Genomic DNA, 14987 nt, shown 5'->3' with positions numbered 1-14987 from the left:
GTCTCCCACAGTGTGATGTGCCTTCAGTCTCATCTGGCTGCGTGGATCTTTAACATTATACTAATGCAATCAAGGATCTGAGAGGACAAAGGTGTGTGTGTGTGTGTGTGTGTGTGTGTTGGTTGATGAGTATACGTTTGTTATTGGTGGAATATTCATCACATCAAAGTGAATGCAGATGTATGCATATCATTCTGTCGAGGGAAAGGATGATGTCAGTGGCTGAACCAGGGAAGATGCACAATTGTTTCCATTTCCTCAAGGTTTTTTTTTTTTTTTTTAATTGCCAGGTGCAGCCACTCTGTGTTCATGAGCTGTTGTCCTGCTTTACCTCCACACAAATTACACCCAGGCCAGTGACAGTGACTAACGGCGCTTATTCACTGAATTGTAGGACGGCTACACCAGAACGCCAACTCGTATCTCCTAATCCAGAGCGACATTGAGATTTTGTGCACAACATGTATTTCCAACTGTACTCTCCCTAATACTGTTTATTATCTAATGAGGTTCGGCTTCTTATTGATTAGTAAGTTGTCCCTCTTTCAAAGGACGCTAATCCCATCAACCCATCTTAAACATCATTTCTTTATCTGGATAACAAACATTGAGGCTGCAAAATGATTTCCACTAAGGGGATGAACAAAACTTTACTTTATCCTTAATAATTAATTTTTTTAGATTACAATTTACTGAATAATTTACCCAATATCTCTAAAAAAAATCCCAAATCCAAATTTTTTTTTGCTTTAAATGCACATGACTGATTTACAGTACCATGTGCTACATTTGCTCATATAGATTAATTTGGCATTGACTCAACCTCCAAGCCCTCGCGCTGTGTTTATAAAAGTGTGAATTCAACGTTTTTTTCATGAATATAGCATATTTTCTTCCTGACTCTTTCAAAAATTGAAGTGGTAACACTTAAACAATCAGCATCCTTTCCTTACAGCAACCACGTAAGGAAATATTTATTATATAAGGAAATATTGCCACTATTCTAATGAAATATCAACTTGATTGGACTGTGACATACTCTTGAGTTTGATCTTGGGTCAAGCCCATTGAGTAAAATGCCACAGAATAATTTACAACATAATACACCTGAAGCTCAAATGTGCAGCTTTTTTTTCTTTCAAGTTTGGTTTTAAAAGCCTCACTGTAGGTCCTGTGAATAATTTAACAGAGTGCCTTCACTTCTCATTCAGACGTCCCTCCTCTACCATATTAAACATCGTTAACCCCTCACCTGTGCACTCACACTAAACTGATAATATCCTTCAACTGGATTCACCTGATCAGTCTCTGATTGAAAAGCTATACCATCCTGCTCTGAACACATGGCTAAAATCCTCATCAATCAGTCATTTTGTAATGTAGCTGTATATACCAAGCAAGGTAGCTAAGTATTTAAGTATATGTTATTTGTTAAGTGTTGTGGTTCAGTGATCAAATCATTCCAGAGTCGATAAAATTATTGTGCTTTATTTTATCTTAATCAAAATGCCCACAAGTCATTATTTTTCTTGGAGAGTAGCAGAAAAAAAAAACCTAAACCATATACTGTAAACATTCACATTATTTGTTTTTAAAAATGTATTCTTCAGTAAACTCAGCGCAAAATAACACATTTCATATAGTAAACAGAAGAAGAAACAACATTTATAGGCATCACTCCAAACCATTGGCTTAGATTGTGTTTTGAGGTTGATCTGCGCGGTGTATCCATCAGCTCAAATTGCACATAGTAAGTTAAAGTTAACTCTAAGACAAGTAGAAGTCCCACCGTGAAGCACACAGGTTGGCAAGAAGTTCAGATCAACCAGCCCCCCCCATCCACTGATCTTTGTCCTCCGCAAATATAAAGACATGTGTTTTCATCATCCTCCAACGCTACCAAAATGGACCGATGTAGTCGTGACTAAAGTAATCAAGACAAAACACATGCGATAATTTTTGCCAATGAGAGGGACAAATTTCCAGTAAACTGGCTCCGTGCTCCAGTAACCACCCTTATGGCAAGAGTCTGAAAACAACCGTTGCCCATGAGAAAGATGTCATAAAATTGAATGTCAAGGCACTTCCCCATGTGAGGATCTTGTCTTTGAGTGACATGTTTGTGAGGCAACAAAGTAATTCAACTAAAACTATCAGAATACATAAAAGTTTTTAACACTTGGCAACTCCAATTTTAGTCAATGGAAACGCTCGCGATAAACGTATACACACACAGTTTTTACGTGGTAGCTTTGGTGTTGCTGCTAACCTGGCCTGACCCCCCGTGTCAGTTCCAATCGATCGGCTTTTTACGAACACCATGACTCTTATGTCAAAAAAACTACCAGGATGGTTCAGCCTGCCGTTGAACAATGTCAGTCTCACGCAAATTTCGGTAACGCATCCTTTTACTGGTCTCTCATGTCTGAACGATTTACATTAAGTCCTCTGGAAATGTAATTTGGTTGTATTTATTGCTAAAATAGGAACAATTTAGTTGGTACACTGGTATAATTCAAATTACCAATCAGTGTAAGGGCTATATTTTTTTGGCGGGAGTGTCTGCCTGATGAAAACAGCACTTTTTTTTTTACATTTCAGATTTTGCAGATTTTCAGCTAAGCTAAGCTAACCAGCTGCTCTCTGTGGTTTCATATTTATCGTACAGAAATGGGATTGGTATAAATCTTCTCAGCTAACTCTCATTAAAACAAACAAACAAAAAAAACATGTACGTATATTTCCTGAAATGTTGATCTACATATTTAGTACCAAATTACTTTCCAGGAAACTTCCTGAACAGTTACTCGGAAACAAGAGACCTGTAAAATGTAGCGTTACCCAAATCTTTTTACATTTCCTGACAGTGACTTTACAGAGTATAGTTTCTTTCCCGTAGAACTTAAATATAATTTATACTTGTTGGTTCTTCGGTATTGGCAATAGATATCAATAAATAAAAAATACTTTATCTGGTAAATATAATTACTATAGTTTTTATGTCACACTGGTAAAACTAAGTTAAAACTATGAGGTCTGCAATGAGCAGCACTTGAATAAAAAATATCTCAGAAGTGTTTTTATCAGGCAATCTTCAGTGGTTACGATTGAGTAAAGAAAGTTAAAACACCCTTTCATTATTATTGATTTGAGTTTCTTAAGGAAACAAATTGCACACTGTGACAAGAGTTACTGCCACTTTGTCACTTTAACCACACTTACAGTAGTTTCAATTACACACAGGTTCTCCGTGAACTGGAGTTGCCAAGTCGTTGTCACAGGTACCAAAGTGTGAGGTTAGGTAACAAAACAGGGTGAAAATAAAGTCGTATCATACAGTACCCCACAAAGCTGCCTGCAAGTAGAGCTAACACGTAGCCTTTGACTTGAGCTTTGATTTTCATACGCAGTAAATAGAACCAGGCGTTTCCACATAAAATACCCACAATTCCATTTTTTTTTTTTACTATTTACAAACTCATAAATATATAGTCTACAGTAGGAATCATTTCCCCCCAAACAATCATACAAAAAACAACAGACCATAAAAAACTCTGAACACAAATAAAATAGATTTCTATCAAAAGAAAAAAAAAAGAAAAAGAAATCAGAAACAAAATGTATTTATATTCCTTTGGAGTGTTTTGCTATGTTGATCTGTAGCAGTACTTGTGATGTCAAGCCCTCGGGAGATTTTTGAGACCTGAGTGTCTTCGGTCAGGTGCAGATCACAATAGAGCTGAGATCCCTGGGAGGGGCCAGGCTGGAGGCCCGGTTCATGTAATCCTACACTGAACATACAAAGTAAAAATGTTTTAAAAAGGGGGGGAAGGATTTGGGGGGGGAGGGAGGGGGGAATAAAGAGAGTTAAAATATCACAGGTCATCACCACCCTAAGATTCAGGGGACTGCTCCGACAGGGTGTTGAGCAGGTTTTTGTAGGCTGCGGAGTTCATGTAGCGTGGATACGAGTCTCTTTGCATTAGTGTGTAGATCTGCAGCTGGGCTTCGTCGAACGTGTGCGAGGTGGGCTCCAGCATGTTCCTATTGATCGTCTCACGCACACGGGAGTCGAGGCTCACCTGGGAGTCAACAGAATTAGACTTTAGCAAGAACGGGGTGTATGCGTTGTGTTGTGCCTGAACACTAAACATGAAGCCATACTTGGTTATCTTAGCATAGTTTAGCAAAAAATAAATGGGAACTGTGAGAAACAGCAAGTGTGGCAATAATAAAAATTCACCTAGCACAGCTCAAAAGATAAAATGTTACATTTTGTTTATGAAAACTAAAGGCTAAAAACCATAGCCTGGGTATACCCATGCTGCCTTGCGCGCGATTTTATTCGCTCTAAGTCAGCCTGGAAACCATGGACCCAATTTTTCCCTCAACGAGGGAGCCAATCACTGAATGGGGGAGGGGGCAGCAAGACGATGACGACACAGCTTGTCGATCCAACATGGCTGCAGGCGCTTTACCTTTTGATGCAGCGTTAGAAAGAGTTTTAAGTAGTTTAGACCGCAAGTTTATTATGAAAAAAGAGCAACGTTTAGCGTTTTTTTCCTCATCAGATTTCTGTCGCTCATACGTCATCGGGTATGATTGATACGACTGACTATAAGCTATGTACAGACGCCTTGATAGACATTCGTAGCACCCAATAAACTCTGGGCTTTCGTAAGCCACGCCTCAAATATGAAAAAATGAACAGGTGGTTCCCAGACCAAATCTCAATCTACATTGAGATGAGGTCTGGTGTTAGCCAGGCTATAAAAAATAGCCATTTAAAGGCAGATTTCAGGCTCTTTCTATTTCTATTGTCATTTTTACACTTTACATGTTACAGTAGTTCGTTAGTGAGCTGTAATGGAGCTGTGAGACTAATTCTGCCACCTGTGAACAGAGCCAAGTTAGCTGTCTAGTCTTTATGCTAAGCTAGGCTAACAGATTCGTGGCTACAGCTTCATTTAACTCCCACTAGAGACTTAATTACACATATTTCCTTCAACATTTGTCAGACATCATGAGGTAGGAGATAATGGACGTGGGCTGTCAAACCTCTTTTGGCGAGAGGATGGAGACGTAGTCCTCGTAGATGACCCGGGCCTTCTCCTCTATCGCGCTCTTATTGGTCTCTTTGCAGAACTCCTCGCAGGCCAACCAGAAGAGCATGTTCTCCTCGCTGAACTCGGTGCGAAGAAACTGTCTGAAGGAGTTCCTCCCCGCGGGGCAGCACATCAGTTTGTCAAACGACTGCCCCCACGAGCGCACATCCTCCAACGTGGGTTTAGGACTGCAGAGGAGGACAATAATATGGAAGTGAGTGACATTTAGGAAATAAAAAGTCTTAGATAGATGACACGTTCTTATGAAGTGGATTTAACTGACCAGTCTTCACAGTCTGAGGTCCCTTCCTTGACGTCATAAGATGCCTTTCGGTTCCTATCATCCCGGTCTTCATTCCTAATGTTGATACAGAAAACACACCAGAAACGAGTTTACAAATCTGATCCTAAACATAAACTTTGTGCAATTGTCATATCCCATATAGAACAGATTAGTCAACTAATTGATTATCTCACAGACAGGAAATCAATCAGCAAGTGCTTTTTTTTTTTTTAAATAATCGATTAATTGTTACGGTGGTATTTTCAGCAAAATGATCTGAATATTTCATTAATGTAAAGCTTGGCTAGCGATAATACACTCCTGTATCAGATAATACACTCCTGCATAATTAATCGATTAGTTGATTCACTCACTTTATTTCTAAGTAGGCTAACTTTTTTTTAAAAAGCTCTTTTTCAGCCTCTCGTATATAAAGATTTCCTTACTTCCTCTATTTTATACCTGTTTAAACTGAATATTTCAGGTTTAGACTGCTGGTTGGACAAGAGGAGACATCTAAAAACATCATTTTCAACTGTGACAAACTGGAATGGAAACTTTTAACCAAATTCCACCATTTTATAGACTGAGGAAGTGAGAGAATGGGGAAAAAAAGAATAATTAATCAGGAAAATAATAATTAATTGCAGCTATAAAAAGATATTTTAGTTTGATATTGTTCTTGTAGTAAATGGTGATCTATATTCATTACAAATTGTGCAGCTGTTGCCAGTGTCTAACAGCTGTGTGTTGCAAGTTGCTTATATTTGTTTAGCTTGTTATCTTTGTTTAGCTCTATGTCTGTGTTCATGAATCAAATTCAAGACAGTTATTTGGAACAAAACAGAGCTTTCTCACATTTAAATTCTGATTCGTTTTGATTTCATCCTCCGCTGCAGATATTTCAAGAGCTCACATTCACAGCAGATAACAAAATATGTTGTTTAAGTAGGTTTTACACTGTAATAAAGGCACCAGCTGACAGACCACATGCAAAAATATCAAGAGCATAAGACACAAGCTGGAGCCTGCTTGCGGAGACACACTAGTTCAGGCTGTGCTCTCCTGTGTGCACTAATGTCAGCCATGCTGGGCCACGACGAGCTAGTTCTGGGGTGGGGGAAGACCTACCAGGAACAGCTACAGCAGCAGCACCAGCAGAAGCAACATGCATTTGAGCCCCGTGGGTTGGCCTGGCCCGGCTGGCCCTGCTGGGCCGGTGCAGTTCCCCCCGCTGCCGACTCCTGCTGCACCGACATCTGCCTCTTTCGCATCTCCATCCGCTCTGATCCCATGGGCTATAGACAGAGGAGAGAGGACAGGGAGGCACTGAGTTCACTGTTTTGATGTCAGGAATGGTTAACCGAGATTCTGTCTTGTTGTAAGAAAATCTATTTAGCTGCAGTTGTAGGATATAAATCAGTGCCAGTGCAATGGAGATGGTGCGGGCAAGCACTCAGTGTCCTGTACTCAGACTGAGCAGCAGTGTGAAATCCGGACAGCTGTGCATCTGATTTTTTTACCAGCACCACAATCATAATCCACATTAATACAGATTGGTTGGATTCATTCGAATCACTCTCAGCAGTTGACACCTATGTGTTTGTTATACATGCAGGAAGTGAAGAGCTGCTGGTCTCTGTCCGGAGCATGTGCTGGCATGCCCAGAGGCCGCACGGTGAAGGAATGCTGTTCGCTCTGTTCGGGGGGAAAGTATGGAGGCATAATTTGCTGATTTTGTTTTTACTGCTGCCAAACATGCTCCAGTGAATGACATTTCACTTCATCTAATCTCAAACTGGCCTTTGATCCCTTATATAGCCTAACTGCATGTGACCATGGGTTTAATATCCATTTTCCAAAATTTTAAATATCATTTGTAAATGCCTCAGTGGCACAGCTGTGCATTAAATGATTCACAAATCTCCCTGGGCCCAAGTGGAGCAATAAATTAGATTGCAAATAATGTGAATATAGTCTTTTCTTCTTCTTCTTTTTTTTTTTTTTTTTTAAAGGATTTGTGCTTTTCAAGTGTCAGACTGTCTTGCTGTTATTGGCTACACTGATGATGCTCATGAGACATTACTGTGGTTTAATTGAGACTTGAGCTCTCTAGCGTTTATTCAACAGAATGCCCGTGAAGGTTTGCAGGCCTATAGAGCACAGACAGGCTGTGCTCACAGAATGACTTCTTGTCTGATTTTAACAAATGTGTCATCACCAGGTCAGACACTGCCAAATCCTGTCAGATCATTTATGTAACAAAGCTGTCGCTTCAAACTCACGGCATCATCCGGCTACTATACCTGACACAAGAAAACGATGCTTTGGAGAGAGAGAGAGAGAGAGAGAGAGAGAAAAAATGTCAGAAGATTTGGTACATGGGAGGAAGGGAGGGAGGAGGAGGAAGAGGAGGAGGAGGGGGGTGGCTGAAGGCGCAGCTTGCAAATCTATAACCGCAGCATCGCTCTATCACAGCCTCTCTCTCAGTGAATACAATACCATTTGGTCATTTCTAAAATGGATCCGCGCGCGGTTCCCCCCCCTCCTCAGATCCGGAGCTGGCTTCGGCTGCAGATCTGGTGCGTCGTGCCAAATGGCATATTTTACGCGTTAAGGTGTCGGGTGCTTTCAAAGCTCGACACAATTGCAGTCCTACCCTACGCTATGGCTTGACTCAACAGCCATAGACGATGAAATGGGGGGTGGGGTGGTCGTATCCATTCAAAGGATAAATCATGATAACAACAAATAAAGCCGCAATTCTCTCACGGCAGTATATAGCCTATACATATTCACACACACACAGGCACAAAAACACAACAGGAACGACACAAGAGGGGGGACGTGATGCTTTCTGAGCGATTTAACAAGCAAGAGACCATTGCATTAGCAACTCGCACATCACATCAATGGAAAGTGCCACCATGAAGAACCACAGAGCTTCATCGCCCTGGACAACCACCGAAAAGACACTGCCTAGATCTGTTAAAAGCCCACTGTACAGCAAGATAGTGACATGCCCTTTTTTTTTTTTTAAATGCCTGGAAAAAAAAAAAAAGACGGCCTCAAACGCTCCGATCACCAAACATCCGTGCAACGATACATCGCTTTGCTACAAGTACTTACAATTTCACCATGTATGCACAGCGAGAAGAGGTAATTCTTTGCCTTGATTACATCCGATGGCACATAAGGCTTTTTTTCCCGACCGGCTGCTTCAAGTCAGTACGCATGCGTCTTCTCTCCCAACTCGTAGTAGCTCAGTGAAGAGTGTAAACCCCCGACAGTATGGCACAGGTTTATTGTGCAGGTCCGCTCCTGCCTCCGTATTTGCGTGAGACACCGTGGAAAGGAGACTGTCCACGCGAGGGTGTCTGCATGACCATTTGTGTATTAAAAAAGGAGGGGAAACACACACACACACACACACACTCCGATTAAAAACAGGAGGGGGAAAAGCCCTAAGTCAACCAGAGCTCTTTTCACACTACAGCCATTAATTCAACTCTAACAGATAGATTTCTTTTATTTTTTATTTTTTATGAGACACATAAATATTACCAGTAAAATAAACTACAAACCTCCACCATCAGTGAGTGAGCCTTTCACATTGAGTCGCTGTCTATGGTGCTGAAACAGCAGCAGCAGCAGCAGCAGCTCAGAGGCTGCAGCTGTTTGACTACCATGACTTTTACAACCAGTGTTAAATCATTTTATAAGTCCTCGCCTTTCATCTGAGATTTCGGGCTTGATCTGCCCCCTCAAAGAGCAACAAAACTGCCCCCTCACTTTGTGAACAATCAATGAATGTCACGAATAGATGCCACACATAAACACACTGGCACATTGTGGTGTTTCTAACATGGTTGTTCTGTCCTGAATTGGTGAAGGTGAACCAAAAAGAGGGACCGTGGACCGCATTCGCTTGGACATCTTGTTTAGCCTGAGTGACATCTCCTGTATTGCCTCTGTTTAATAAACTAGTACATCAAGTCAAATCATATAAGTGCCTCTCCTCTTTGTATTTCACACATGATTTCTAGGCTCTTATGTGACTTAATCTACAGTACAGGCCTGCAACCAGTAATGATGCAGAGGACAACACTGCCATCTGAAGGTGAGCTCGAACTACAGCACTATCATGATATCCTCCATGTGTGTGTGTGACAAAACACCAATTGATAAAAATCAAATTTCAGATTTCTTTTTTTTTTCTTTTTTCTTTAAGTCATGACCATACTTACAATGTTATCTCTTTAATTTGACTCCAGGCACTTTCTTGCATGACCACTCCAGTGTAATTGCTATTTGACACAGAATCAAGCCAGAGGTAATAACATAAGCATCTCCGCACATATCCTTCAATGTAATCTATCAAATTATATTATTAACCCTTTAGTTTTGGGTGCACATTGTTTCTTTGCTATATGTAAACAGCAGGTGGCACTCTGCACTCGATAGCTGCCTATTCTTATCTACTTAATTTACACCGACACATTTGTGCTGTTGCCTGTCTAGGTCACATTGTCAGTTAAGATGTTCTGGATGATGGATATCAATCTCGCCAATACTGCATTGTAATAAGAAGAGTGGAAAAACCTGAGCAGCAGAAATACAAGACTCAGTGGGGAACTGTTCTCACAGATTTGGTACTATAATAAAAGCAATGGATCCATTTCAGGACAATAAGCATTCATCTGTGCTGTAATCTCAACAAAAAAAAAACAAGGGGCGAATAACAGATTCCTTCCCCGTCCATGAACTACTCGATGAACTACTCTCTGGTCGTGCTTAACCGGGTTGTGCCCTGAGCATCCACACATCTTTATTCCCCCCAGAGATATGAGCATGTGACTTTCTCCACAACACTTCATTTAACACCTTCCCTTGCGTTCATGTTACGCAACACAGTCCCACAAATAGCCATGTGAGATTGATACATACACATGCAAGCAACGAATGATACTTTCTGCTGCTGTGGTTTGATGAGCGTGCATGCAGCCTATTTCTCTCTCAGAGCACAAACCTGAAGTGGAGGAGGGATTCTGAACACACAAGGTCACAGGAGAGAATAGGACAGAGCCGGGCGACGAGGATGAAATAAAAATCTTTTCAATGAGTGGTTAAGGCGATTCAGATCATTGTGAAGCTTTGAGGAAGATGGAATTAACCACAGATTCAATCAGCGGAGCTCAACGTGCAGAGAAGCACTGGAGAGGCGATGCTGACACTAACTAACACCTCCAGAGCTCCCGGAGCGTTTTGAAGGTGAAGATTTGGGGGTTTGTCCAGTCACAGCCAGCGACGGATAGAGGTGGCGACTGAATATTGGAAACATCATCTTCTCTCTATTAGATTTCTATTTCCTGCTGACATTATTATTCTGTAATGAATTTCTCTCTGCCCCCCCCCCCCCCAGGTGTGCTGATCAAGTTGATCTTTGTACTGTAAAGGTTACGCTCAATTTATTAAACCACAATCAGTGTAGTATTCCTCCTATAACCAAGTTACACAGACAATGGCTCTTTTGTTTTGTTTTTTACTTCTTTTTTTTACTTCAACATCACATCATCAGCACAACTCTAGGGGACAGGTCTCCATACAACATAATGTCACCACAAGTCACAGCTCTGTTTAAAACCACAGACATTTTTGTAGCTTTGCATCAATGTGTCAGATGAGTGAACACATAAAAGTGCTGGGTTTCAGTCCAGTTGGATCTAAAATAGATGGTAAATAGAGGGTAAAGGCATCTATTGGGTGGCCTGGAGCTCTGAAGCACCAAAGATTTAATCACAATAACAACAACCCTAAACTGAGTCTGGCTGAAGACATTTGTTGTATCTCATTCCTTTTTATTTGTTCCCTTTCTCTCAGCTCTCCCCTGTGTGACAATAAAGGCTAAACTATAAAATACTACAAAGAAAGAAAAGGGGGCAGCCTAAGGGTTTGAGCCACTACAATATTTCTTGTTTGTATTTTAGCCAGCTGCATGTTGATTTCCATCTTCTCTCTCCCCTCATTGTCTGTCATTTTTTCTTAAATAAAGGCATAACATTGTCCCAAAAATATTAAGACAAAACATAAGTAAAGCTATGAAGGTTCTGGGTTCAAACCAGGCTTTTCTGTTTTCATGTTCTCTCAGTGCCTGTGTGGGCTCTCTCCCAGTTCCCTGGCTTCCTCCCACAGTCGAAAAACATGTACAGTACGTTAGGTTAATAGGCTGGGTGTATATGGATGGACATCTATACGAGCAGCTCCCAAACTTTCTCCTGACACTACTGTTCACCTTTGATCCTTGTACATCCTCTACATGTTACTACCACCATAACATTTTAACTTGAACCCCAAATCGACTCGAAGCTGCAAAAAAAAAAGAGCAGCAGTGGAGCTTGCAATCGAAGATGTGCATCAACAGTGATTTATTCAGCTTTTCAGCTTTGTTACCTGTGGGGTGGGTGATGACCAAGCCCCTTCTGCAGGAGTTGGTTGGCGACCACACCTGGAAGCTTGTCATTGGTTGAACACCAAGACAAAAGACCTAGGTGTTTCTGAATGGTCTGTTTTACTTCCTGATGAAGGCTTGATGCTAAAACGCGTTGTAGCTAATTATTTTCAACATGTGATTGTGGCAATGCCAGATTAATTAAAGGCATTTTATTTACTCAAGAGAGTGCCTTGGAGTTTTTCTTTGCTTTTTTATAGTGATTTAAAGCTTGTATGCCTACATTACTCTGTTTATTAGCCACTTAGCTTTCGTACTGACAGTATTGTGCAACTTCTACCTGTAGACATGTTGTTATGTTGCTTTCACCTGCAAACTATTGCATAGTGTGTAGTTGTGGGATAGTTAGTACAGTGGGCTAATAATGCTAACAATATGGATGCTATTCAGGCTTCAGTCAGTCACCAACTCAGGTCAACTCAGATGTAACATTATTCCCAGCTCCTTATTCAGACCTTGCAATTCAGAGTGAAGGCAAAGTGCCTTCAAATGCAGTGGTCTAATCAGACAGATAAGTGAAAACACCTGTGTAGACCTGCAGGGCCTTCGTTAGTATAATCAAGCACACCTGTGTGTTACCTGCTATTACTGTACACAACCCCTGCTGTCTGGAATGTTTAATATGTACCTTCATGGACCTAAACCTAAACAGTAGGTCATTCCACATTGGACATTAGCGTCCACATAGGCATGTTCTCACACAGCAGTTCTTTCCATCCAGTCATTTAAGCTCAGTTTCCCAATGTATCATAGTTTGGTTGGAGGTCAACAAGCCACAACAAGCCTCTGAGACACATGGCTGAGTAACAACTCGGGCTAATGTCCTATATGTTAATGATTCAAACGTCTCCTGTCCTCCCACTCACTTCTTGAAGTGTCCTGTGTCCTCGTGGCTCTTTTACAATCCCTTCCACCTCTGTGAATAGTAACACAGTTCTCCTTACTACAGAAAGCCCACGGAAATCTTTATTTATCCCTTTACCAGGATTCTGCATGCTGCCAAACTCCGGAATCACATCCTCAGGCTATTTTTAGAAACCATTAGTATTCTTGTTTCTCATTCAATATTACATTGCGCATAAATACCACCATCATATAGGTTTTGACTGTCTGTGCCACCAACTATATAACTTTGCATGGATTTCTAATCATTTCTAATGACGGGTTTTACACTATTTCAAGACACACCATCTTCTTCTTTTAATCTTCTTAAGCCTCGTTCAGACAGGAAGTACTTCCCTAAATAGAGGTTTGGAAAAAAAGCAAGATGGGGCTGCTGGCACTCAGACAAGAGCAATCTGGTTGCAATAACAACAACAGGAGTAGACAGTATTAGGGCTGTTTCATTTAGTGCATTCAATTAATAATGTATAATAATGTAGTGACTTGCAAGTTGCATTGCTACTTAAAGTTGGTCGGATGTCAGAATGAGTAATCTTAGCAACACTTAGAGTTATTTTGTACTGTAAGTGCAACACGGCATCTAAAGATATCTAAAATACAGTCATAAGTAGAGTTGTAGCCTTATACGAATGTCTGGGGTCTTTTTTGACAATATTTGCTTGATGAAAATTAGTTTCACATTGATACTTAGATGATTAGAGACAGGTTTGTGATAATTAAGGGGCGGCCATCAACAATAACAATTCCTCATGTGGCAAAACCCACCACACTTTCATACCTCAAGGCACACCATCTCCTGCTCCTCTCGGTCCGCGTCATTGTAGTTCACGGAGTACCCGGCACCCCCGTGGCAGGCCCGGACCAGTCCCCGTATCCGCTGCCACATCAGGGCCCTGGTGCGCCTGATCCCCCGCAGAGCAGACGTGGGCCTGATCTCCCACTGTCTCACCGCTCTAGCATATGGCATGCTCCGACCACGAGGCCTCACTCGCCATGTGAGGCTCAAGTCCGTTTGAGATCATCGTCAGAAATCCACGCACTCCTCGCTCCTTTCTTCTTATGTTTTCCCTGCGTCTCTTCTGAAGCACATCGTGACAGAGAGAGTGTGAGAGGGAGAGAGACACAGAGAGAGAGGGAGGACAAAAAAAAAAGCATCAGTGACCCTGACAAACAGAAGAGTGTTCACAAAGGAGAGGGCAGAAGGGGATTAGGACAATGTTCCCACTGGATGCAATCCTGATTCCTCTGTGCTTTACTGTCTCACCAGCTTAGGCCAGATTAAGCCAGGAGGTCTTAGTGTCTGAGTGAGATGGACGGAGAGGAAGACGAGTGACAGGCGTGGATTCGTTTGTAATTATATATGCTTCTTGATGAATTCCCATGTAATACAAAGGATTAAAACACATTGGTAAATGGTCTTTGTAGAGGAAACATATGGCCACAGTGGACACTTTGAATCATTAACACAGACACACACTTGGCTCCTGTGTTGCTTCGGCGGCTCTGTTCGGAGTCTGATAGCGAGGAGCTGCTAACATGTTGTGCTCGGTCGTGCCACTCATTACAGATTCACAAGGATAAACGCTGATCAAAGCTCCTCAATGTGAGCAATCAACTGACTTTAGCCTTCAGTCATCCTCACAAAGCCACAAAGTTAAAGCACAATATCAAGTGATAACAGAGCTGATTGTGATTGATTGGCTCATGTCATGTGAGGTGTATTCTCATTTTCTTGACCCTCACGATGTCAGAAATATTATCGGCAGATAGGAAGTCACTGTAATAACTTTGTCTGCTTCTCTCCTTGCTTTGGCAAAGAGTAGACACACACAGTCCACTTTGGTTGCATCAGTTTCACATTTCATTGTGGGTGGCAACCTTCATTTTTTGCATTTTGGGCAGTTTGTAAATGATTTAAAAGACAACAAGGGAGTATAGAGTTCCTCAGTTATTACATCAACTCACTGCTTGAGCATCTCAGAAAGCCACATCAGTAGCAATTTACTCAAACTCATTATATCTGGAGACTCTTATCTTTTTTTGTAATATCACAGCTCCTTTTATAATGTCCTTTTTAAAAAAAAAAATGTATTCCTTGTGCATCTACATGAGTCAGTCAGTCAGTCAGTCAGTCACATAAGTGTATTCTACAGTTCATTCATCATTACTATCTAACATGATTGTTATT

At 41.2% G+C, this 14987-nt stretch overlaps 1 protein-coding gene across 1 annotated transcript in view; it reads right to left on the bottom strand.

Annotated features, from left to right (window-relative positions):
* Positions 1-1472: 1472 nt before the first annotated feature.
* Positions 1473-14987, bottom strand: part of rgs20 (regulator of G protein signaling 20) — a 14437-nt gene continuing 922 nt past the window's right edge. Inside the window, exons 2-6 of the mRNA XM_085803954.1 lie at positions 13578-13878; positions 6520-6686; positions 5389-5463; positions 5059-5293; positions 1473-4082 (exon numbers count right to left, since the gene is read on the bottom strand). Coding sequence (XP_085660080.1) covers positions 3894-4082; positions 5059-5293; positions 5389-5463; positions 6520-6686; positions 13578-13766 — 855 coding nt within the window. The 5' untranslated portion in view covers positions 13767-13878 and the 3' untranslated portion in view covers positions 1473-3893. The remainder of the gene's footprint in view (positions 4083-5058; positions 5294-5388; positions 5464-6519; positions 6687-13577; positions 13879-14987) is intronic.

The sequence above is a fragment of the Trachurus japonicus genome, chromosome 17 (genome assembly GCF_045865225.1).
Source record: "Trachurus japonicus isolate A0001 chromosome 17, Traja_1.0".
NCBI classification, from domain to species: domain Eukaryota; kingdom Metazoa; phylum Chordata; class Actinopteri; order Carangiformes; family Carangidae; genus Trachurus; species Trachurus japonicus.
Note: the sequence above shows the minus strand (reverse complement) of the source record. Positions and strands in the feature narration are given on the sequence as shown.